Source organism: Drosophila montana, unplaced genomic scaffold, assembly GCF_035044405.1.
Source record: "Drosophila montana isolate Dmon_TW-CO22-7 unplaced genomic scaffold, ASM3504440v1 contig_1505_1, whole genome shotgun sequence".
NCBI classification, from domain to species: domain Eukaryota; kingdom Metazoa; phylum Arthropoda; class Insecta; order Diptera; family Drosophilidae; genus Drosophila; species Drosophila montana.
This window is the reverse complement of record NW_026996452.1, coordinates 3,976,254-4,000,945: the sequence shown is the minus strand read 5'-3', so window position 1 is coordinate 4,000,945 and position 24,692 is coordinate 3,976,254. Positions and strand designations below refer to the sequence as shown.

The 24,692-nt window shown below is 38.5% G+C and overlaps 2 protein-coding genes across 18 annotated transcripts in view; one reads left to right on the top strand and one right to left on the bottom strand.

Annotated features, from left to right (window-relative positions):
• LOC135433466 (diacylglycerol kinase eta) overlaps window positions 1-17,078 on the top strand; it is a 50,126-nt gene extending 33,048 nt beyond the window's left edge. Inside the window, exons 4-13 of one of the 6 annotated variants that reach the window (XM_064689608.1) lie at window positions 7,694-8,545; window positions 8,629-9,173; window positions 10,082-10,991; window positions 11,055-11,189; window positions 11,256-11,699; window positions 12,088-12,804; window positions 13,793-13,915; window positions 14,629-14,833; window positions 15,045-16,243; window positions 16,310-17,078. In XM_064689608.1, coding sequence (XP_064545678.1) covers window positions 7,694-8,545; window positions 8,629-9,173; window positions 10,082-10,991; window positions 11,055-11,189; window positions 11,256-11,699; window positions 12,088-12,804; window positions 13,793-13,915; window positions 14,629-14,833; window positions 15,045-16,243; window positions 16,310-16,618 — 5,439 coding nt within the window. In that variant the 3' untranslated portion in view covers window positions 16,619-17,078. Of the gene's footprint in view, window positions 1-7,693; window positions 8,546-8,628; window positions 9,174-10,081; window positions 10,992-11,054; window positions 11,190-11,255; window positions 11,700-12,018; window positions 12,805-13,792; window positions 13,916-14,628; window positions 14,834-15,044; window positions 16,244-16,309 lie in introns of all 6 variants that reach the window. The other 5 variants (XM_064689583.1, XM_064689568.1, XM_064689591.1 and 2 more) reach the window with 5 other exon arrangements.
• LOC135433503 (AF4/FMR2 family member lilli) overlaps window positions 16,406-24,692 on the bottom strand; it is a 41,109-nt gene continuing 32,822 nt past the window's right edge. For 8 of the 12 annotated variants that reach the window (XM_064689701.1, XM_064689618.1, XM_064689637.1 and 5 more), the window contains 3 exons: window positions 23,095-23,313; window positions 22,908-23,021; window positions 19,866-22,342 (listed from right to left, as the gene is read on the bottom strand). In XM_064689701.1, coding sequence (XP_064545771.1) covers window positions 22,062-22,342; window positions 22,908-23,021; window positions 23,095-23,313 — 614 coding nt within the window. In that variant the 3' untranslated portion in view covers window positions 19,866-22,061. Of the gene's footprint in view, window positions 16,451-19,865; window positions 22,343-22,437; window positions 23,022-23,094; window positions 23,314-24,692 lie in introns of those variants that run through there. The other 4 variants (XM_064689654.1, XM_064689687.1, XM_064689694.1 and 1 more) reach the window with 2 other exon arrangements.

Below are 24,692 nucleotides of genomic sequence, written 5' to 3'. Positions count from 1 at the left end.
TGGCTGTTGAGTAGAGGCGGCATAAGTTGCGGGTTCGAACCCTGCCAAAAGATCTTATTTATTAATTTTCATTTGTCTTTATTATTACTAAAGCCTTTGGTGTTGGAAGCAGAGCGTTCAGGGTATCCCCTAGTCAGGAGCTCCCGGCTAGAACCTTTTACTTGTTACTCTTGGTTTTGTTATTTTATTTTGTTGTGTTTATTTCAAGTTTTTTGGCATGTGCTGCTGTTGCCGCTCAATTGTAAGTTTAACAAATATTGCGCATTACGCATACGCCACGTTGTGCGGCAGCGCAATTAACAGGCGTCGCTGTTATTGTATTGTTGTTACTCATCCTGCTGCCAGCGTCCTAAATAATTGATGTAGCTTCCTTAAGCAGGCACACATACACACACCCGCTTAATTTCAAATTCAAAGGCAATCAATCAACTTGATTGACTCTGACAAATGCGGAACATGTATGTGTTTGTACTTGAAAATTGCGCATTAAGTGCTACATATAAATTATATTTTGGCCAAAAGTCGTATGCTGCCTCTTCATCTTCTGCTTGCCACTGATTGACAGCCATGTGCAAATAGTTCAAGTCTCAATTACTCAATAATCATTATCCAATGCAAACATAATTTGTATAATTATTAAAATATTTCCGAATTCACAGAAATTACATTTGGCACGTAATCAAGATTATGTCCGGGCATAATGTAACTGACAGCCTCTAATTATAATGCCCTTCAAATAAATTAAATGCGCACAGTAAACAATAAACGAAACGCATGCAATGGCAGCCAACGGAAAGTCAGTTTTGCTCTTTTCCAACAGCTGAGCACAATTTGGGACCTTTCACAATTTCTAAACAATGAGAGATTTGTCGGCTTGATAAACTGATGGCAGGGCATGGCATAGGGGCTGACAAAAAGGTTTGGAATTTAATCATCAAGAATTAAGAAGAAAAACAAAAAGTCGTATAAACATAAATTTAATAAAAATTGTTTACTCAGAATACCTAATATTTATTATGTGCAAAAGTTTGGCTTCATTCTCTCTTATATCAATACACATGAATCGCTTCCGTCTATCGTGCGTTTGGCATTAATTGTTGGCATTAATCTTGCATATATATATATCGGCCTATTCTTTAAAAAACAAGAAACTAATTCTTGGCCCATCGTTCCTATGGCACCTAAATGATATAGTGCTCCGTTGTTGATAGGACCTTGCATCAAGGAGCATAGTCATACCTTTAAAAGCCAAGTTTGGTCAAGATATCTTCTTGAACAAAAAGATTTTATACAGGAGCCTATTTATCGACCGATTGTTCCAATGGCAGTTCCTATAGTTGTCTGCAACAAAAAGACAGACCTATGCAAAGTTTCACGACGTTAGCCCTAAAACTGAGAGACAATTTGCCATAGATATAGACAGACGGATATGAGTCGACTGTTGCTGCTGATCTGGAATAGATATATACCTTAGCTTCAACAATTCTTGTGCACGACATTTTATGTTTCATTATTTTATTTATTTGCCTCTCAAATCTCTTGTGCTCACATACATACGTACATATATTATTTCAGTTTATTATGCCATAAATTTCATTTTCGATGTGCCAAAGTTCAAGCACCCGCGAGCCCCTCACATTCGAACATATATGAGTGCTCACATGCTGATTTCCCAGGAAAAAATATTAAGCACAAAGCGAAGGAATTGTTAGTTCCTTAAACGCTTGGTTTGGGGCAATTGTCCTGTGGTGCTGACAGCAGCAGGCAAATATGAAATTTGAAACAATAATATCAAGCGGGGCGCAGACTTTCCCTTTTCGTATTACTTTATGGGCTTAGAACGGTGCCAGGTAATACAGAAAATTACACACATACACACACACACACACACAACCATGTCCTTGAACTTTGAAATTTGACAGGGAGTCATAAAAAACAATGTTGTCGTGCACTCAAAAACATGGTGGAATCTGCGGCGCAAGGACTTACATGATGTTTCTGATACGCCCGCCGATTAAACTTGTTCTGGTTTCTGTTATTTGCTTGAAGTTTAGCTTTTAAAATTCGTTTATATTTCTTTTAATATCTTAAGCTGGCATGCAAATTAAGCTTGGAGTCTGAGAAACTTATAAATATTTATGTGTGTAACACATACGCCTCGTGGTACAATTCGGCTGACATGACAGCCTCTTTAGTTGCGCCATACAAACATAAAAACTCGTATACATACTCTTATATATGTACACATGTTTGTATATGTATATGTATGTGTCTGGTGTGGACGTTAACTTCTTACACAGTTGGCGAAATAGCCGACGGCCATTAAAATTTCAAAAGTAATTTCAACATTGCGCTGGGCGGCTCAGCGTGATAATGTAAAAAGATATATGTACATATATATACATATGTATATGCAGGAAACGTGTGCGTGCACTTGTGGATACACAGATACTGAGAAAAAAAAGTATCCCAGAATGATTTCGCTTGCCTGGCTTATCCCGCCAGCCACCTGCTTGACAGTCGCCTGTTGGCCAAACAGTTTGTATGGGGACAGCGCGGCGTATGCGTAATGTAGCTGTTGCTTCTGCTGCTGCTGCGACGTTGCTGACTCATGAATATTCGAGGCAAAATGATGCGTGGCAACCAAAGCCGCAGTCCTCTTGTCGTCAGTGTAATGAATTCGGGCAGGGACCGTTGCCCCAACTCCAGATCCGGCTCCGACTCTGGCTCCGACTCCGGCTCAGCGCTGTGTTTGTTTGCTTTTTTGATTGGAGTGCACTGTGAGCGAGCGTACTGTGGCTTGTGCTTGTAGCCGGAAGCCAAATACAGTTATCCTGCAACAGGGGGAAATATATTTAGCAATCATTTACCCGATTTGAATATCATAAAGTCTGAGTCTGAGTCGCGTAGCTAGTCAAATTTTTGTTAGAATTTAAATACTTGAAGCTTCAATTAAAAGGCTCATCGTAGATCAGATTATGCCCGTTTATCCTATAGCAATAAGCCACGAAAGAGAATCCTATTCTATTTGATTTACAATTTATAATACAATACATTAAAGCCAATTTAAGTACTTTGTGCGCATTATCTGCTTAATGCATTGCAAATTCTCATAAATATTCACGACCAAACTCATTAAAAACAAACATTTCCGTAACTTTAGGGAGATAATAATTAATGCAGATAGTACTTGTGCTTGTAATTGGTTATTTTTTTTCTTCAATTAAAATTTTTTCGAATAATTTATATTTTATGCAGATTCTGCAAGATTTGAATTTATTATTTGTTGTATTAATATTTGTTGTATTTAATATTTGTTGCATTAATTTGTATATAATTACTGAATAAAATAATTAACTCTAAATTGTTTTTTCTTTTTACATATTTTCCCTTCAATTGAAATAAATAAAAAAATTTTAAAATATAAAAAAAGGTAAGAAATAATACAAATCCATGCATAGAATAGAAGCTATATAGAATAGAGTCTAGAAAGTGTACAAAGTATTTTTACGATTTTGCTGCTTGCGTTCAGTGCCATAAAAATTATGACATTTTGACGCCCGCCGCTCCGTTTCGCCGTACTTTAAGTACATTACAGTTACTGCCATTTTACGTCACCTTTGATCCGTAAACGCAGAAATCTCCTTTCATGTGGCTTTCGTGTAATAGGAAACGTGCTATTGAAAGCGTGTGGTATCGAACACAAAGTGCATATTTATGTGCAGTCCATGAATTCCGAGAGAACAAAGCACAAAATTCAGTGCAGCCAGCTACGGAAATATAAACAAGCCCAAGCCCAAGCCCAAGCCACGGAAGAGTCCACCTGCATTGTGTCCAGCCAGCCTGCATTTTGTTGCCTGTTGCCGGTTTTGGCCTGTTTGGCTTCGCTAATTAAAACTTGCTCTTCATAACGTACACGGCAGCCTTGAGATTCGAGAAACTACTAATTATTAAGCATAACATTGATTGCTTTTTCATCAGCATTCGCAAAGTTTTCAAGTTCTAAAACTTGCTAGAATTCGAAACGAATTTCATGTAAAATAGTTTTGTCACATTACGGATTGCTCAAGGCCTTCGCTGCTGTAGCTTCACTTAGTTGGAAGTTATTTGGATTATTCTTCAACTCATTCAAATATATAATAAATATATGTTAACCTTTATTTTATATCCAAATATATATATATATATGTATATACCTTAATTTACTTCAAAATTAAATTGATTGGAGGACATTCTTTTTTTTTTAATATTTTCACGAAAATTTTATGATTATTTTGTAGAACACAAATTTAATACTGATTCTGTGCTATTCGAGCTTTTTTGATCAAACCGTTCGGAAAACACATATTTTCCGCAGCATGAGTTTTTCCTAGAATTTTAACTTTCATAACTTTGGCAAAACCTCCTCAGATTTTTAGGAAAATTACTTTTTCTCACAGAGAGGAAATATATAAAACCTTAAAATTGCAGTATTTTAAATTCCACCGATTTGTGACAGACAAATAAGTATTAAATGCCATTCGATTCTGAGTGCAAGCGCAAAGTTGATATGAAATGAAAATTATCAGGAAATGAAACGAAATGCAACTGTCGAGATACGAGAATTGCAAACAGTTTCAAGGTAACCGTATCGGCACTTCAGCTCTGGAAACTTTAGTCCATTGCCAAAAAGCAAACATTTGCCACCCATTAATTTTCAAGCTGGGCGTGGCTGCCCGGTATGTTGCCCATTTGCAGGCAGGTGGTCGGGCAGACAGACAGGCAGGCAGGCAGGCAGGCAGGCAGGCAGGCAGGCAGGCAGGCAGGCAGGCAGGGAGTGCATGAGTGAGTGACAAGTAAACCGCACGCGCCATCCAAGCTTAAAAGCATATACATGTTGCAAGTGCCACAGCCAGGTGGCAGGGCAGAAGGTACATGCAACTGAGCACTAATTGAATACCAAAAGGCCATGGGCAGAGCCGCAGTCAGACCGCAAAAGGTCACAATGGGAGAGGAAAATAAGCTGATGCAAATGCATAACTGTTGATGCTTTCAAATTGCGGCATTGGTCGCGTTAACTGCAACATTTTGCAAATAAGTCGGCGGCCATGCAATTCTGCTTTTCATTCCAAATGCTTGCGGCCATTTGCCAATTTCAGGCTAATTAAAATGTAATTAGTCCAGAGGTTGATTTGCGGTTGGCTCCTCAAAGCAACTCAAGCGCTTAACTACCATTCTATGAATGTTAGAAAATGCCAACCCTGAACTTGAAACTTGCATATTATACTAGAGATGGGCGCGTGTCTAAATACGAAAAATTAAATTTTTAAATATCGTATCGATAGATTTTTCTCGGCGCAGTTCCAAGGCGTGATAGCTTACTGTTAACGGTCACATCGTGGCTGTTACAGTAATCCAAGTTATGTTATCTTACTGTTAAGTCGTGCTTGGGCGTGTCAACTATATGTTAGGTCGTGTCTGGTCGTGATAACTTTTCATTAGCTTGTGATATGAGTATGCAATTCGTGACTTTTACCAACTCGTGTTCAGTCGCATTATGTGAGGATTCCGTTCCGTATTAAATCTGTAAATCTTATTCACTTTCTGTTCCGAAAAGCCCTTATTATTAAGTCGGCTCGGATCGTGATATCTTATTTTTAAGTTATATTAAGGCGTGTAAATTCGTGGTTGCTTATTGTAAAGTCGTGCTACGTGGTCTTAGCCAAGTGTCGTGTCTTGGTTGTTAGGTTGTAATATGATATGTCCATGTCGTGACTCTTACCACAATTTCAAACTGTTAAGACGTTCCAAGTTGTGCTAGAATATGCTTACTAAATGTTACGACGTGTCAGCTCCTGATAACTTGTTGCTAGGTTGTAATATGATTTGTCAAGTAGTATCGTGATTACTTGTTCTTAAGTCGTGTAGCACGTGTTGCTCTGTTAAACATAAGCACGCAGTAGCAATAGCTTATGCTCACGAATTCGTCGGCTCATCTCTGATTGTCAAGTTTTCATTGACCACCAACGCAGTTGCTTGCAGCAGTGTGCCTCGGCTTCAATGAGCTTATGAGGTAAATTGTAATGCTTGAATTCACATGCAGACAGGCTTCGGATCAGCCCATACCATGTACATTTTGTGGTTAACTTTTGCCATCATGGTGGCCTCAGGACATTGGGCTAGCATCGGCTTACGAGAGGCGGACTCTGCTCGGCCCGTACAAGTAGATTATAATGTAGATGTGGCCTTAACCTCCGACTCCTGCTCGGTTATCCTTGGCATCTGGTGTTGGGTTCAGTCATTGTGTCAGCTCTGACATTGGCATGCATGGCATGTCAACTGCCGTTAAACGGGTCAACTGTACTCACATATTGAACTGCAGGTTTTTGATGTCGTGGTATATATATATATATATATATACAAATATATATTTATATGCGTGCGTTTTATTGTTATCCAAGAATATGTCTTATGATATTTGTTGATTTTCATAAAGGGATTTTCAATTCAATTTCTTGTAGTACATTTTCCACACACAGTTTTCTAAACCTTGTAACTTGCATAGTTAATAAAGAAATAAGAAGAAATAGAAACACATTATTTGCAGGCAGACAGGACATTATCCACAGGAACGCATAACTCAAGGTTTACCCAAGGTCCGCGGCCAGACGCAATGTTAACCCATTAATTTAATAAAAAAGAAAAAAGGAAAATTAATAATCATAAAAGTAAAAGAGAAAACTTTCTGACATCAATTATCCGAATGAACTTGACCACAAAGTGCACAACAAATATTGCGGCCCGGCTGGGATATTGGCTGAAGGACATGTGTGCCATAAATTAGGCAATATGACAAGCAAATCATAATCAGGCAGACGACGTGCTTTAGTTAGAATTAACATTACCTTTACCAGAGCGGGTCGTACATTAATTATGACTGTACTGCGCAGCTGGGCCGTCCGGGTCCTGCCCAACTATTGAAATACGCCCACCCTCACCCGAACAGAGCACTTTGTTCTCGTTAGGGGCTTGGCGCATTGTTTTGCACATTCCGTTTTAAGAGGTGTGGCGGGCGCGCCTGTCTGCATATTAACATAAATATGAGAGTTATTTGCATGTTAATGAGGCCATAAGAACTAATAGACCCATCTTTGATTACACAACTAATAAGCACGTCGTCCCTGCATTTGGCACAAGGTCGGTGGGTGGTAATTATTGTAAGCATATGAGTGCACATTTCCAGCCAAACATTTGCAATCGTTTTTCTAGAATTCATATTTTAAGGACAACATTTAAAATTGCAAGCTTAGGCATTAGTATTAAACAACCAAGAACTGTGCACATTTGATTAGTTTCTATTGCAAGCCAGTTTTGAATCGAACACAAACCAAATCCTTATGAAAATTCACATTTGTAAGTCTTAAATTGAATTGAATTCATTAACATTTTACAAGCATGTGAAATGTCAGAGTTTGGGCCAATAGCCGACTTTATGGATGTGGAAAATAAAGTTTACACACGAAACCTTCAGGCAAGAAGTCGATTCGAACCATCAACATTTAACATTTCAAGTTTGATTAAGTTGTACAAAAGTTAATCTTAAAAAAAGATAATCAAATTTATTTTTCACTCGCATACTGTTTTGTATGCGCAGTTCTTATATATTAATTAAATTTTTTTTTTGTATTTTTTTTTTGTCAATCCCCTCTTTCAGATAATCACACCAACTCGTTCGCTGGTGCTGTGCGCCGACTCCAGACGCGACATGGAGGATTGGCTGGGCTCTTTAAAGACGGCAACGGCGCCGCAACGTCCGCGCGGCGATAGCTTTCTGATTGATCAGCATGATATACTCTGCAATCACCATCACTGGTATGCGACCTCACATGCGCGACCCACCTACTGCAATGTGTGCCGGGATGCGCTGTCCGGTGTCACCTCGCACGGACTCAGCTGCGAGGTGTGCAAGTGCAAGGTGCACAAACGCTGTGCGGCCAAAGCGATAGCCAACTGCAAGTGGACAACGTTGGCCACTGTCGGCAAGGATATCATTGAGCAGCCGGATGGCAGCATCATAATGCCGCATCAATGGATGGAGGGCAATCTGCCCGTGTCGGCGATGTGTGCCGTGTGCAAAAAGACCTGCGGTTCGGTGTTGCGGCTACAGGATTGGCGTTGCCTCTGGTGCAGGGATACGGTGCATGTCGCATGCCGACCACAAATGGCCGTTGCCTGTCCTATTGGACCCGCCAAGCTGTCCGTGGTGCCGCCGACCAGCGTCCATTCGATTAGCACCGACGACGCCTGGGATGTGGTCAGTCCGAAGGGTAACTTTTCGCCGCTGCTCGTCTTTGTCAACTCCAAGTCCGGCGATAATCAGGGCGTCAAGTTTTTGCGACGATTCAAGCAGCTGCTCAATCCAGCGCAGGTCTTTGACCTCATCTCAACGGGTCCCAGCTTGGGTCTGCGGCTCTTTCGGCACTTTGAAATGTTTCGCATACTTGTCTGCTCCGGCGATGGCTCCGTCGGCTGGGTGCTCAGCGAGATTGATCGATTCAATATGCACGTAAGTCATATTCACCTAATCTTTTGGTTCTATTTTATGCTCATGAATATTTATCTTGGATAACTTGGAACACTATGGAACAGAAACAATGCCAAGTGGCTGTCATGCCCTTGGGCACCGGCAACGATCTGGCCCGGGTCTTGGGCTGGGGCTCCAGCTGCGATGATGACACACACTTGCCGCAAATACTGGAGCGCTATGAATCGGCCAGCACCAAAATGCTGGATCGCTGGAGCATTATGGTCTTTGAAAAAGCCATCAGTGTGCCTAAAATACCGAAAATGTCCATTACCACGGAACAGGAGGCGCTGCTCACGAGCATTGTCACATCGGCCAATCATCATCTGCGCTTCATAGTCGATACGAACGATACACAAACGCTAGTCTCCTCGACGCGCTCCTTGTGCGATACCGTTGACGATCTGGTGTCACGCATCTGTGCGCATCACAAGGACGACGAGCAGTTGACCATCAAATGCGACATCCTAAGGCAGAAGCTGGCCATGCTGCTGGACGCGTTGCAGGAGGAGGAGATGGGAGCGCACAGTGGCGACGATTTGGTAGCCACAATACGAAGCCTGATATCGCGGGGTGTATCCTCAACGATGTCAGCGCGTCCATCCTTGCTGTAAGTAAAGAAAATACATGTGGTTCAACTAAGAAACTGAAATTGAAATCGTGTTGAAATGCAAATGAAGATATTCAATCAGTCATCAGTTTTCACCCTTTAAATAATGCTTAATATATTTGAAATGGATAAAAAAAAAAAACGATTACGAGACTATCTCAATTATGTGCTACTTAGCTCTATGAAGTGTACCAAAAAATACCTTTTGATGGTTTCCAGCTAAAAACATTGGATATTTCCCATTATTTCTGATTTTCCGAATTTATAAATTCCGAAGATAAAAGTTTTATTTTCTTAGAAAATGAAGTTTTCTCTATATCGCAACACTTATTTCTGAAAAATATTCGCAATTAGTTTCTTCTAGAAGTGTTTTTTTCTTATTTTTTCTAAAGCAAAATTGTGAAACAATTTCTTTTATTGCCCTACCTGTAAAGAAAGTAGTTAAATACTGCAAGCACTTTCTTTAATGTTGGGTCCAAAATTTTGCAATGCTTTTGAACCTGCTTAAGCTCTATTTTTAAATAGATAATATTTACTAACCATGATTATACATAAATTTAAAAGCATAAAATCTATTAAATAATAACCTTCATATTCCATCTCTTATTAGTTAACCGAACATCTCCATTGACCAAGTTAGAGCTATCTTTGCGTTGCAGTAACAATTCAAGAAGCTATTAAATTTAACTGCCCACAAGTATGCAGTAAAATTTATGAATTGTGAATCATAGCTTCAGCGTAAAAGTATGCAATAAAATTCTGCATAGTATAACTTTACGCTGAGCTGCAAAGTATGCAATGCTCTTTGCTTTGTCCTGCTTGAAACGAAATCCATTTAAAGTATAAAGTAAAACTGAAGGAGTATAAAATCTATTAAATACCAATTTCCACATCCATTCTGTTTGCAGCAGTCCGAACATCTCTATTGAGAAAACTGAAAAGGATCATATAAATACAAACGAGCGTCGCAATAGTCGCTCACTGCGCTCCAGCGAAAAGGAGGCGCTGCAGAGCCGGGCCAATAGTGTAAAGCGGGCCATTTACAATGTGGTGGAGCACTCGGAGCCGGGTCGCCCTAAGCGCTATCAGCGCAAGCTCTCGATAACACCATTTGAGGCGCTCAAAATACCCGTAAATAATTCTGGCGAATCGACGCCCTGCAGCTCACCGCTGCCCATAATACCACCTATTAATATAATATCGCCCACAATGGAAACATCGAGGCTGACCTGCATCTCACCGCTGCCAGACACGCGACGCGATTCGGTGGACGAGACTTTCTTTAACAGCATTAATTTGCCAGCGCCGCGTCAATTTGCGGACAGCCGTCGCAGCTCAGGCGTGCCGGAAGTCATCCAGGAGCTGGAGGAGGGCGCTAATGGAGAGAAAGTCTATCACATTAGCCGCCTGTCGCTAAGCGGTGGCGCCAACATTGACGACGCTGGCAATCGCCTATCGCCGGGCAGCGATGCCGGCGACAATACGCCCACCGAGCGCAAGGTTGACTTTCTGCGTGTGCCCATCATGACGAGCGAACCGATTGTGGATCCACTCTCCGACTATCGTCCCATTGAGGTATTCGAGCGCACCTACTACATGACGCGCGAACTGGACAAGGATAAGGAGCGCAATGCAAGCATTCAAAAGGATGGCGAGAAGGAGGATGTCGACACCAACGAGAAATGCGAGCCACTGCAGCCGCAACCCGCTCTGGTACACACGTGCAACCTGCAGGTACCCGGCGTAGCCCCCCACTCCCAAAATGTTTACACAAGCGCAAGCCTAACAATCATTGATACCGATGCCCAAGCGAACACTGTATGGCATTGTCTGGCCGACAAGTGAACGAAACTGACTAAGGTCTTATTTTTGCTCCCACAGGAACAGTCTTCCTCGGAGGATATGGGCGGCGAGGCAAGCGATGTGCTGTCCGCCATTAGCAATGAGGAATGCAGCGTGGCCTCTGAAATATTCGATAAGCCCGAGCCGGGTCATAGCCTAGGCGATATAATACAGGTAAATGGATATGTGGATAATATACCGGAATGCAACCAAAATTTATTGTATTGAATTTTTACCTAGAGCCTGGATGCCAGCAACTTTACACACATTGATTCACCGGAAACGAGCGACGAGACGGAGGCCATGCCCGGCGAGAGTCTCATGGATGATATTAGCTCTGTGCTCGGCCATGATATAACCAATGCGCTGCAGGACAACACCATCACGGATGACACCACCACCCTCTGCTCCGAGCATGTCGGGCCAAGCAAGCCGCCGCGCAAGAAATCCATGAGCGCGTTGACCCAAAACAAGACGCATCCGCGTCGGCGCAACTCGTCGCCACCACGCAGGGCGCAACTGGCCCGCATGGACAGCGATGATAATCCGCAGCAATTTGGCTTTGAGAATATCGTATTTGAGATCGATAATCGCTGCGATGATCAAAAGATACGGGAACCGCCGCGCTACTGCAGCCTGGCGCAGTTCGTGGAAGGTAACGATATAGCGCGTCAGAGTTTTAAGGTATGTGTAAAATCCGCGGCCCCGGCCCAAAGTAGGTAAATTATTTGTATACATATATATATATATATATACTTATATATAGAGCTATAGCTATGTTACGTTAATCGGAAGTGCTCAGACATGGCCACTTATGGTAAAAATCTTTGTTGCTCTCCGTTTGCTTCTTTCTTCAAACTTATCTTTTTGTGTTAACTTGCTTGCCTACATCCAAAACTAATAAACCAAATACCAAACCGAAAAAAAACAAATATCGAATATGTATATCTCAAAAACACAACAATAAATCAATCCTGCTCCTGTCGACTCTCTCTAAATGAAGCGTCACAAAAAGCGCATCTCACTCAAGAAATCGAAAGCAACTACAACAACAACAATCGTATCTCAACAGCAGCTAATGCTTGAACGCAATAGCAACGGCGACAACAACAACGACGAGGGCGACACTAACGAAGAGGCGGGCACGCCCACAAATACAGCCCTAACAATTGCCTATCCAAATGTAACAACGACAACAACAATGACTACGACTGGCGAGCAACTGGACGAACTGTCAACAGAAATAGCCAATAAATTAGAAATAAACCATGCTGAATGCAGCACAATGTGCACCACAATAAGCACAACAACAACAGCAACAACAACAACAACCACAACGAAACCACTTGAATCGGCATTGGTCACATCGACATCGCCCACGAAGAGATCGGGCCATGGACAAGATGTAAAGCGCATTACTTTTGATGAGTCGTGTAAGAAAGAATCCTTTGATGATGTAAATCCCAACTATCCACAGATAAGTGTTGTTGTAAGGCCGCCAACACCGTTGCGTGGTGATTCCATAAAACCAATAACATCATCATCGTCGTCGTCGTCCATATTGGCGGCATCGTCGTGCCTGCTCGGCGTGCGCACATTGAACAGCTCGGAGATACGACGACACTCAAGTCATGCGCCCAGCCTGGCTGTGCGCGAATATGACAAGGATAAAGATCGCCGACATTCCGGCTTCAATCCGAATTATCTAACATTGGATCCGGAACATACGCGCTTCCTCAGCAGTTCACCTGCGGCTAGTCGTAGAATTAGCTGTGGCAGCCTCTTCAAGGTAAGTCCCGCCCAGAAAAAAACACACAGTTCCCCCATTTATATATATATATATAAATTCGTTGGCACGAATGCATCAGAAAGTGAGCAAAAAAGAAAAAAATGAATAATGTGTCAGCCGAGCTATGCAGAATGCAGCAATTCAATCAAAAAATACGATTTTAGGTAAATGTTTTTTTTTTTTTTTTTTTTTTATACGGAATACCCTCGATAAGCTGCAAAAGTGCGTTTAGGCTTACACGAGTTTTATTTAATTTTCATCAAAGCATTTTGTGCGATTCACAGGGCGAATACCTAACAAATTATTGTTCAAATTCTTTGGTAAACTATGCTTAGCATGTTTTATGAAAGGGAACAAAAATTTGTAATAAATATAACAAAATATGTTTGTGGTCATAATGTCTACACAGTGAAAATATATGACGACAGTTCGTTATTGACTACCCCGAAATGAGAGTAAATATGAGAAATATGTAATTTAAAAATGCTATTTTTTGCATCTTGATTATCATAAGAGATGAATATATACTTAACCATGGGAATCGAACAATATTACAATATACAATATAAAGCATTTTTACTTTAATTTGCCATATTATCTATAATTTAGCTAGTTGCGTTTGAGTTCTAAGAACAAGAGTTAAATTAAAAAAAAAACACACACTGAACAATATTAACCAAAATACAACAATAACTATTATACATATATAATTTTTCATATATATATATATATGTATGAATATCAACTTATATATAAAGATACAATATATATTTTACAAAGCACAAATCAATTGGTACGTATTTCGAAATTATGTCAACTGCTTGTATGAATATCATTTATAATTTCACAACACTGAAATGCTTTAAACACACATTCAACTCACTCTGTAATGCATATACTAATCACATGGATATAAAAGATACACATTATTTTGTTTTATTTTTGGAAATTGTCACTACTAAAGTCACTATTAAATACATTTTCTTAGAAGAAAACCCAAAAATATAACACTAAGCGCACCTATGGTCTGTTCAATGTGCGTTTCTTTGTGGTCGCCGAACCAGACATACGCCTGGCAACTCTGGCGCTAATTAGGCCGCTGATACCGCTGGTAAGCCCGTAACCAGAGGTCGGGTCCATTCATTCTACTACGTTCCTGCGTTCGTTCCATGCGCTCGTTCATTCGTTCGATGTGTATCCGTAAATCCCCAGCAAATGAATAACTAACTATATATGCAATATATACTAGTAATATCCTCTGTATAAAATGCCAATTGAAGTGTTCTGCTTCAGTTTCCGTTTGTGGTTTGTGGTTACCAGCACTCGCGACAGTTCCATTTATGATTTATTGATTTACACACGTGTTGTCGTCTTGAACAGTAGTGTTGCTTAATACCAAAATTTTATAAACTATCGTTAACCAACACTTAAAAATTCTCGTAACAACAGCTAATAAAACACGCATACGTATAGCCTCTGCTTTCAATTAATTTATGGTTTTTAATTTCAAGTAGTGCGCTGTCTCTCTTTCACACATTCTTTCAGTCTCTCTCCCTGTCTCTCTCTCCCTCTCTCTATCTCTTATGATCTCCACTTATAAGCCCTGCGTCCCGTATTACACAACACTGGCACAGGGACACACCCTCACACTCCAAAATTGAACTCTCTCTCACACACACACACACACTCGCACACACACACTCACTCACTCAGCCACACCCACATGTTTCTTTGTATCGTAGTTAGTGCTGACTTTCCAGTTGCTCTTTGACACCAACGACTCATTGATCCCAGCTCCATCTAATCTTTGCCTCTTTCTTGCAGCCGAACGAAGCTTTGCCCAATCTACAGGCGCTCAAGGGCTCCAAGTCGAGCCTTTTTATGGGCTCGTCACTATTCGGATTTGAACACTTTAGCGGCGGCGATAAGGATGATAAGCTGGGCAGGGATAAGGAGAAGACACCCACAGAGGAGGCGAATCGCAAGCTGCCCATTATAAATCCTCTAGTGCGCTTGCCCAATTGGCCTAGTAAGTAGAAAAGTTATTCGAGATAATTGGATTTCTGGATCTCATGGGATCTCATAGTACAAATGTCGATCTCGAGTTGCCTGGCATTCTCCTTAATATGATTTTATTCCTTAATAGGATTTTTCTTGAGAACTATTGCAAAATTCTCTGAATTTGTCCATGAGTCCCACCCACTCATAACCTTACTTATAGAACACCCTTAAATTTTCAGCTCTAGCCAATGGCACTGGCTTCATATCGAAGTGTCTGCTCGCCAATGCGGATACCCTATGCGCTGCTGTTAGCCCCTTGATGGATCCCGATGAAACTCTGCTCGCTGGCTATCACGAGAAGTGTGTGATGAACAACTACTTTGGCATTGGCATCGATGCGAAAATCTCACTTGATTTCCACAACAAGCGCGAGGAGCATCCGGAAAAGTGCCGCTCCCGAGCACGCAACTATATGTGGTATGGAGTGCTCGGCTCCAAGCAGCTGCTGCAGAAGACCTGCAAGAATCTGGAGCAGCGCGTGCAGCTGGAGTGCGATGGCCAGCGCATACCGTTGCCAGAGCTCCAGGGCATTGTCATCTTGAATATACCCAGCTTTATGGGCGGCACCAATTTCTGGGGCAACAGCACCAAGAAGGAGGAAATATTTCTACAGCCCAGCTTCGATGATCGTGTGCTGGAGGTGGTCGCCGTCTTTGGATCGGTGCAAATGGCCGCCTCGCGTTTAATTAATCTGCAGCATCATCGCATTGCCCAATGCCAGAGCGTGCAAATCAATATACTGGGCGATGAGGAGATACCCATACAGGTGGATGGGGAGGCCTGGCTGCAGCCGCCGGGTATGATACGCATTCTGCACAAGAATCGCGTGCAGATGCTGTGCCGCAATCGCAGCTTGGAGGTATCGCTAAAGACCTGGCAGGAGAAGCAGCGACAGCATAGCATTTCCATACAGCGTGATACATCGTCGACTGCCTCCGAGCATGCCGTATCCACGGATGAGGTCATATCGGAGCGCGAATGCTATGTGCTGTTGAATTTCATAGAGGCAGTCAGTTCGCTGGTTAAGTGGGTCAAATTCCTGATCATCTCGCATCCGGCGCTGCAGCATGATCTCTATGAGGTGGCCTGTCGTGCCAGCGAGGCATTGGAGTCCATACATCCGCAGGGCAAGCTGCTGGAGGGGCCATCACTACGCACCAAGCTAGTGGAGGTCATCGATTCGTCGCGTCAACTCTACGATGATGCGTGCATGCTGCTGCGCGATCGTGGACATAGTCTTATCCTACGCGAGGATCTGGAGACCAAGCTGAGCGCAGCGCTGGCCAACATGGAAATGGAGCTAAAGAAGTGCTCCGTCCAGAAATGCATTGATGGCAAACTGCGCGCCTACTTCAATGTGCTGGCGCCCAATGAGGAGGTAAGAACCAAACTATATCTTCAATGAATACTATTTGAGCTAACACTTCATTTCCTTAAACCACAGTCCGATGGACGCCGCAAATCACGTCCATTTTGGGTACGTCTACGCTCCGGCTCCACCGCTGGCCAGCAACAGTTTAAGCCTCCACTCACAAATACACGGGAGGCGGCAAGCAATTGGAGCGTCAACGAGGTGGTCACCTGGCTGGAAACGATGCAGTTATCGGAATATGTGGATAGCTTTCTCAAGAACGACATACGCGGCAAGGAGCTGCTCACTTTGGGCAGGCGTGATCTTAAGGATTTGGGTGTGGTTAAAGTGGGTCATGTGAAACGCATACTCCAAGCCATCAAGGATCTGACCGAGAACTAAGCAAAGTACAAAATGGAATTCAGTCCAAGCCAACAACAAAAGCAAAATGAATAACCAACTCAAAGAGAAGCTTGTTGTGCTTGGATTAGTTAATGTTGGGGCGTGGCTGTTTAGTATGTTAGGCAAGCGAGTTAATTTTATATGAGATAATTGCATATAACAATCACTATTTATAGACTAGCTTAGCTAAAAGATATAACCCCTGTTTTTCTGTATTTGGGGGCGCTGCAAGACGACGCTTACCCGTAGAGCGGGACTAATGAAAGAAACATTTATCTGTATTTAATTCAAAATCAAGAAAACAAAAACAAACTAAATATCTAAAAGAAAATCGTTACATTCATATATACACATATATATATATACAAATAAGTATATACATATATAACAAATTTATTTTTCCATCAACATATATACAGACATACATAAATAAATATAGCTATGTTTTGAGAAGACTTATCATTTTCTGTTCTAGTCACGTAAGCGAACTGAATTTCATTTTGGAATATGTACCTATACATATATACTCAAAATATATACATATATGTATGTCAAAATGCAAAAATTATTTAATTGGCAGTTAAACGAATTTAAATGTAGTGGCACGTGCTAAATCAAAATAACAAAATGCATTTAGTTTTAAGTACACTTTGAAATTCAATTTACGCTTAGCAAAACTTCCCCCCTCCCCCCACCCCACTCCCCATACCCATCCCCCCCTCCACCCCACCCACACGCCATTCACTTAACTAAGCCCCCCACTTAAACCAGTTAAAACAAAAAGTACTTAAAGATTATTCTAAATTTATAAGCAATTTTCAAATTTACAATTGTGGCAATGAGAAAAAAACAAAACAAAACAAAACCACGCAACCTTTACATATGCTTAGTTATAGTTAAAAAGATAAACTTAATTTAAATGTTTACGTAGCCCACTCTAAAATATCCATGCAAATATTATAAGTAACAAAGAAAAGTCTGTTAAATGTGTCATTTTTATGTGTATAATCGAAAAACAAAACTCTTAATGCGTTTATTTAAATTAACTTAAATTTAAGTTTAAGATTAAGCAAAAGGGTACGTCTTGGTGCGGGGCGCCAGCGCCCTATTTATTTGAATACAACAATTTAGCTAGCAACTTTTTGGTATACCTATTAATTGTTTAAAAAAAAAAACAAAAAAAAACAACAAAATTTAAACAACTTGAGTCTTAACTGTAATGTTTAAAAAATTGTGCTAAATTTTTATAGTTACCTATTTTCAATTAGCAAATGTACGAATACTACATACCATATATATATATTTATATATATAACTGCATATGAGTATATTAAAATGTGTTAATTGTGTTTAATTCAACGTTGCATCAATCATTCAATCAGACCGTTACATCACCCATACATATATACTAACTAGCGTTGCTTTCAAAACATTTGCTCAAGCTGTCTCCAATTGAGTGAGTTTTTTGGAAAAGACACACACAGAAAAGCGTATAGCGCATATATAGATATATATTCAAATAACAAATCACTTGAGCGACGTCTATATATTATATATTTTGATATTGAAGTATATATGAGCCCAGACCAGCTCAATTGATTTGTTGTAATACTGAACCACTAACTTTTTTCCATTGTCTTTGTGTAGCACCAAACTCAACACTCAAGCTTAGTCACATATTTGTGCAACTATTTACGCTTACCATAATTCTCGTATGACAAGGCAACCAACCCCATTCCAATTTGAATAAATAAGTTAAGAAGCTAATACGCGAACGTAATAAAAAAGAATTAATACAATCGTTTAAAACCGCATTAATAATAACAATCAAGCTAAACGCAAAACTAACTCAACCAAAAACTTAAACATTTTTTCGACACATGTATTTTCGAGGAACCTTTAAAAAACAAAAACAATTAAGAAAAAAACACAAAAATTGCTTATCAAAAAATTATATTTTTCTTTTCAGTTTATGAATGTAAACTAATTAATATATTTTTTAATTATTTTCTATTTTCCAATATACAAAAATTAACCTAATGCATTTTAATTTCATTTTAACAATACTGTGATAACAGCTTTCTAAAAAAAATCTCCCTGCAAACTAAACTAAAAAAACCTATTTGATTGAAAGTTTTTGTGAACGCATAATAGTAAAAAAAATATAATACAATGTAAATTAAATATTTATTAAATAATGAAAAAAGTGTCACGCAAAATCCTGTTGATAAAAATGAAACATTAAATTAGAATCTTAACAAACTTTAGAACGAGATTAACATAAAACGGAATACCTGAAGAATTTCCTTACTTGTTGTTGGTAGAAATTGTCTCAAAATCTATAATTGAAATATTTTAATGCAAACTCCACAAAGTCCGAGCAAAAATATTAAGAATGTTAACCGACGCAATCCGAATACTTTTTACCCCCTCTATATAATATGCAAATTATAATAGACAAAAGTTTTCTTTATGAAAATTGTAATAGTATCCAAATTTATAATAATAGCAAAAATAATAAAAACTAAACACAAAACAAAGCTAATGTTTGATTTTGTTTTTCAGATCGCCAACGTAATTGGTTAAATTGCTTAAAAAAACGGTTTGGAATTTAAACGACAGACAATTGTTTAAAACGTTTATATGCGCTTTTCATTTATTTGATCATACAATTGTTTTTAATATATATATTTTTTTTTAACAATCACTTGACTTGTTGTTATTTTTTAATTTTCTGTTACACTTTCTGTAGGTATATTATATTTTATTTTTGCTTTTATGTTGTTGTTAAGTTGGTACATACGGTCTTATGTCCTTTTTATAAGTTCTTTTTTAAATCTTTGCAAGGCTATTTGGTGTGCCTTGGTTTTTATTTTTCTTGTTATGTATGTGACAATTGGCCAAAATTATCGAGTAGTTTTTTAAATTGGTATTTCTTTAGATATTTTATTGCAATTTATTAATTATAAATTTTTAAAATGCGTTTGCATACTGGCGTGAATGTAAATTTGCTTAAAAATGTCTTTTACGATATCGAAACAAATAATTTGAAATTTTTCTTTTTGGAAATTTTATGCAATGCATATGCTTGAACCTGACTATATAGCACACCAATCAGATCGTACTGTGGTATATATGTTTTTACGATTTATTTGTATACATTTTTTGTTGTAAACAAGCTAGAATATATATCAAGTTTGTTCTTAAGTAGATTCATATTAAAGTTGCCTAAAATTTGTTAAGTACGATAGTTAAAACTAAATGAGTTTCAAATTTGTATTATTTCATTATTGTTTGTTTTTTGTTTTTTTTTTTTGTCATTCTGTTACATCAAATTGTAATTGGAAAGAGAGTTTTGAGACTGTGTGTGTGTGTCGGGGTTTTTTATTTCATCAAGGCTTTATATAGTTAAGCGTTTGCTTATAATCGTTTCTAACTAATGCAATATGGTTTTATTTTTGTTTTTTTTTTTTTTTTGAAATCTTATAAACAAACGTTTGTTGAGTTTTTAATGTTGAGGGAACTGGATAACATGGTTTTTCTTTTTTAAACTGGGTTGTGTTTTTAACTTTAAGACTTAGTTTTCAACTCAACAGCTTCAACTAACAGACAAGCGTTTCAATGAAAAACATATAAAAATACATACTTTAACTGCTTTAATAAATACCACTGAAGCTTTGTTTTTTTTTAGTTTGTTTTATATGTATATATAAAGACTTATGTGTTTTGTTTTAGTTTGCTTTTAATAATAGAAATGTATATGCAAGCAACAATTAAGCTCAAGACTGAAGTTGATCACAAACTAATCAGTAGTGAAATTTTAACTTCAGTTATTTTTACTAACACTACATTTTAAGCTTTAGGTTTTTTTGTGAAATTATATAGCTGATTTCCATTTTAATTATTTAACTTAAACTTTGCCTGTTACTGATGCAAATTCATAATAAATATTTAGCATTTAAGTATGTTTTTGTTTTGTACTCAGAAAAAATCAATACGCTCATGTTCATGTATTTAATATTTGCAAATAACTTCTCAGTGTTGTAAAATGTTTGTATTTTCTTTGGGAAGCATTTTAGTTAATTTGCTAACACTCAATTCGCATCAATGTTTCTGTTTTTTAGTTCTATTAGATAATGCCATATTTATATTTTAAATGTATGTCGCAAAAGTAATTTCACAGTTCCTTTTATAGGTGAACGTCTTGCAAAATCGTAAACGTACTTCAATTATCGTATAACATTTCGCTTCATTTTTGTTGTAGTACAGTACATTTGTGTGTGTTTGAGTGTGTTGTTTCGAAGTGTGTGTGTGTGTGTGTGTTATAACCATCATAGCCAAAGAATTTACTTAAAATATCATAAATATCTTTTAATTTTGTTTTAATTGTAGTTCATGTGCAAAATCTATTTTCAAGTTTGTGTTCTATTTGCCGGATCAGCTTAGTTCACCCTATGCATTACCCATTCTACTCAGCATAAGAAATTTGCCATTAGAGTTTCCTGTGTTTTTTTGTTTGTCTCGCTTAATGAAAGTTACAAAAATTTGAGGCTTTTACCTTAAACACTTTTTTCTTAATCTTGTTCACTTTTTTTTTTGTTGGACGGGTCTCTGCGGTGATGTTGTCCTTGCGTTATATTATTATTATAAGATTTCTTTTTATGTCGAAATACTTTGAAGAACTTTATTTTATATCTTCTTTTTTTGTTTTCTGCGTTGTTGAACAGCTTGTGTTTGGGTGTTTGCAAAATTCTTGATCTTTCTTTGGGGGATTATAGGCAGTGAAAGTAAGTGTATTACTTTTGAAAGAATAATTTATGTGCAATGCTGAAAATCATATTTCGGGCAGAATACGACTGATTCCCTGAATGATAAATATATCATCTAAGTTAAATTCAGTTGAAATCCTAGTATATTCCTATTGGATACTTTAACGTGGATGTTGGAATTTGAATTTTGTATAATTTACTAAGCATTCGAGTTTTCTTCTTTATAAGCTTAGCCGAAATAGGATAGAGAACAGTGCTGCAAAACTATCGATGGTAATCTCGATAGCATAGTAAGTGCGCGTGCGTGTAATGATCGATAAACTTTCTTTGTACTTTTAATTAATTAACTCGTCATTAGTAAGAGTTGTAATAAAAATAAAAAGTAAAGGTACGTATTAATGATAAGTATGACTAATGTCCAATTTGTTTTAGTAGAATAGAATACCACACTAAACGTTTATAAATCGATCGATGTTATCGACTTTAAAAGCTATCGAGCTGTGGCACTATCGATAATTTCGCAGCGCTGAATTTGTAGGTTATACATAGTAATGTGACTTTTGCATGCTTGTGGGGCGACATTAAGTGTCAAAATTTGAACGCTGTTTGCACAATTGAATTCTGCTCATGTCCAACACATTTTGCACTTCGTACACTTTTGACTCAATTTTCGTTTAGACGTTCTCCTCCTTGGTGGCGCTGCTGCTGCTGCCGCCCCAGAAGCGATCGAAACGGTCACGCGCCTTCTCCAACACATCGGCGGCGGTGGAACGTGCCGTGGACGCAGTCGCTGTCGATGAGGACGATGAAATAGCCGGTTCCGGCTTGATGCTGGCATCGCAACGGACCGCGCCGCCCGGTTGGGTGGGCGTCAGCGTTTTGCCATAGACAGCGGCAGAGGCGGCGGCGGCGGCGGCGGCTGCGCTGGTTGTGGGGCTGCCGCTGGACTTCCAGGCTGTGTGTGGGTTTGTGGTACGTTCAGTGGATGGCAGTGGAGGGGGGAAATAGTTGTGGAAATAGTGTTTTGTTATGTTACGCAAAGGAACTACGTATTGATACGCTATGTGAGAATACGCATTTTGGCTTAACGATTTTTTTTTTTTTTTTTAATTGCGAAATTTGGCTTAATACTGAGAGAGAGAGGAAAGTTGTTTGCATTATATTTACGCTTAGTTTTTGAGATTGGCATTGGCTGGTGTTGCGATTGGTATTTTGAAGATTGCTTAACGATGATTTGATTTTTTTGGTTGGATTTTTGGATGATGGTTGTGAGTAGCGATACATACATATACATATACAGATACATATATTTAAATACGAGTTAATATATAAATATTTGTAAAAGCGATTGTTTTTTTGTTTTTTTCTTGTTTTTCTTGTGTGTGGTTTTTATTTTTTTTTTTTTTTTGTATTATTTTTTGGTTTCTTGATTTACTTATGTCGACTTCATATTTGGTTTTTTTTTTTCTTGGTTGGATTTTATGGAAGTGGCGTTTATTGAAGCGTGCTTAAAGGCTTACCGTCCATTTTAGCCTGTTCGGTTAGTTGTGGCGGTGCCGATTGTGGTGGCGGTGGTGGCTTTTCCACCGGCGTTGACGCTTTTATCTCGCTCTGAGGTCGGCTGTAGTTCTCGCCTAAGAAATTTTGCAAATTGCATAAATAAAAATGGCAATTTGTTTTTTTAGAATATTTCATAAGCATCTTTACCCTCTTTGACATTTTGTGTTACGGTAAATGTCTTGCCAGTGTCCAAGGGCACCGTCCAGTTGACTGGATCGGGAGAGCGCATTATAATCTGCTCCGGAGATTTAACCCTTGTGGGCTCTGGCGGCGATTTAACCAATGGCTCGTCGGGCACCTCGGGCACTGGCTGGGGACTGCAGCTGGAAATTGAAATTGCAGTCTCACGGCCATCTTCGGCTTCGTCTGTTGGCGTTGAAAATATTTATAGAAAATTAAAAAAAAATATATATATGCCTTTGATTTACTTGATTTAAACATATATTTATATATTTTATTTAAGGCGCGTTAACTTGTTCGTTTTAATTTTGGGCTTCTGCAGCTGATGAGATTTTTGTTGGTATTTTGTTTTTCTTTTTTTTTTTTAATATTTCTTTAAGCAAACTTTGTGGTCGAGTTTATATAGTAGGTTAGTAGTTGTAACTTAAAATAGAAATATATGTTTTAAATTTATTTCTGTTTTTTTTTTTAAACATAAAAGAAAAACTTAACTGAAACTTAATTGAACTTAGGAAAATAAAGCACATATTAAGCATTAAGCTTAAAAGGCAACCGAAATTTGTTAGTAAGAATTGAATTGAAATTATAAATACTTTTGCTTTTCATATTTTATTTTATTTTATTTATACAAAGCGCACAAGAGAGCAGAGGAAGGGCATGCCACATTCAAGAGACATTTAACACAGAAAAGCGGCAAAATGTACAAATTAAATATAAAATAAAGTATGCATACAAGCTACTTGGCGCACGCATTAAAATTAGGAGCAAAATAGTTTTGAGTTGCAAACAAAATTTGTTTTATTATGTTTCTGTTTTGGTTTGTGGCTGTGTAACAGGCAACGAAGACAGCTCTATCGATAGGTCCGTCTATCGATTATTGTGTATAAGTACCCCTGCCTTTATGACTAGCCCACTTAATGCACTAGGCCCCGCTCATAGTCTGGCCTAGCGACTCCATACAGCCTTCCTTGATTGACTGAATTTATTCTTTTTAAATAATTCACTTTAGGTAGGCAAAAGTGTCATGAATTAATCTAAAATATTAGAACTTTAAGAATTCGTTTGTATATTAAAACTATTCTAAAATCGTCAATAAAATATGCAAATACCCTACTCTTTTATCCGGGTAAAAAGCATGTCTTTAGGTTTCATAAATTAAGTATTTTCTATGTATATGACGTAAGCGATTTTTAATTTTTATTCTAAGACTATATATAAACATAGCCTTGTATGTATGTAAAGTGTTTTGTTGTAAATTGTGAAGAAAATGAAGAAAAAAAATCGAAACACTTATCAACTAGACGCTAGACAGACTCACTACTTGAGACACATAACACAGAGAAGTACGAAAGAAAAATTCGAACAGTTTTGAAGAATTAAAGTACTACAAATGATATGAGGCATAGATGAAAACGATATATGGGCTGACTTAGACACACGGCTGCAAAGACAACAAGTACAAACATTGATTACAACAACAACTAACATTAAATAACACGTTACGTTTGTTGGTTAGACAACTTTGACAACAAATACAAGAATTTTGAATTTTCATTAACTTGAAC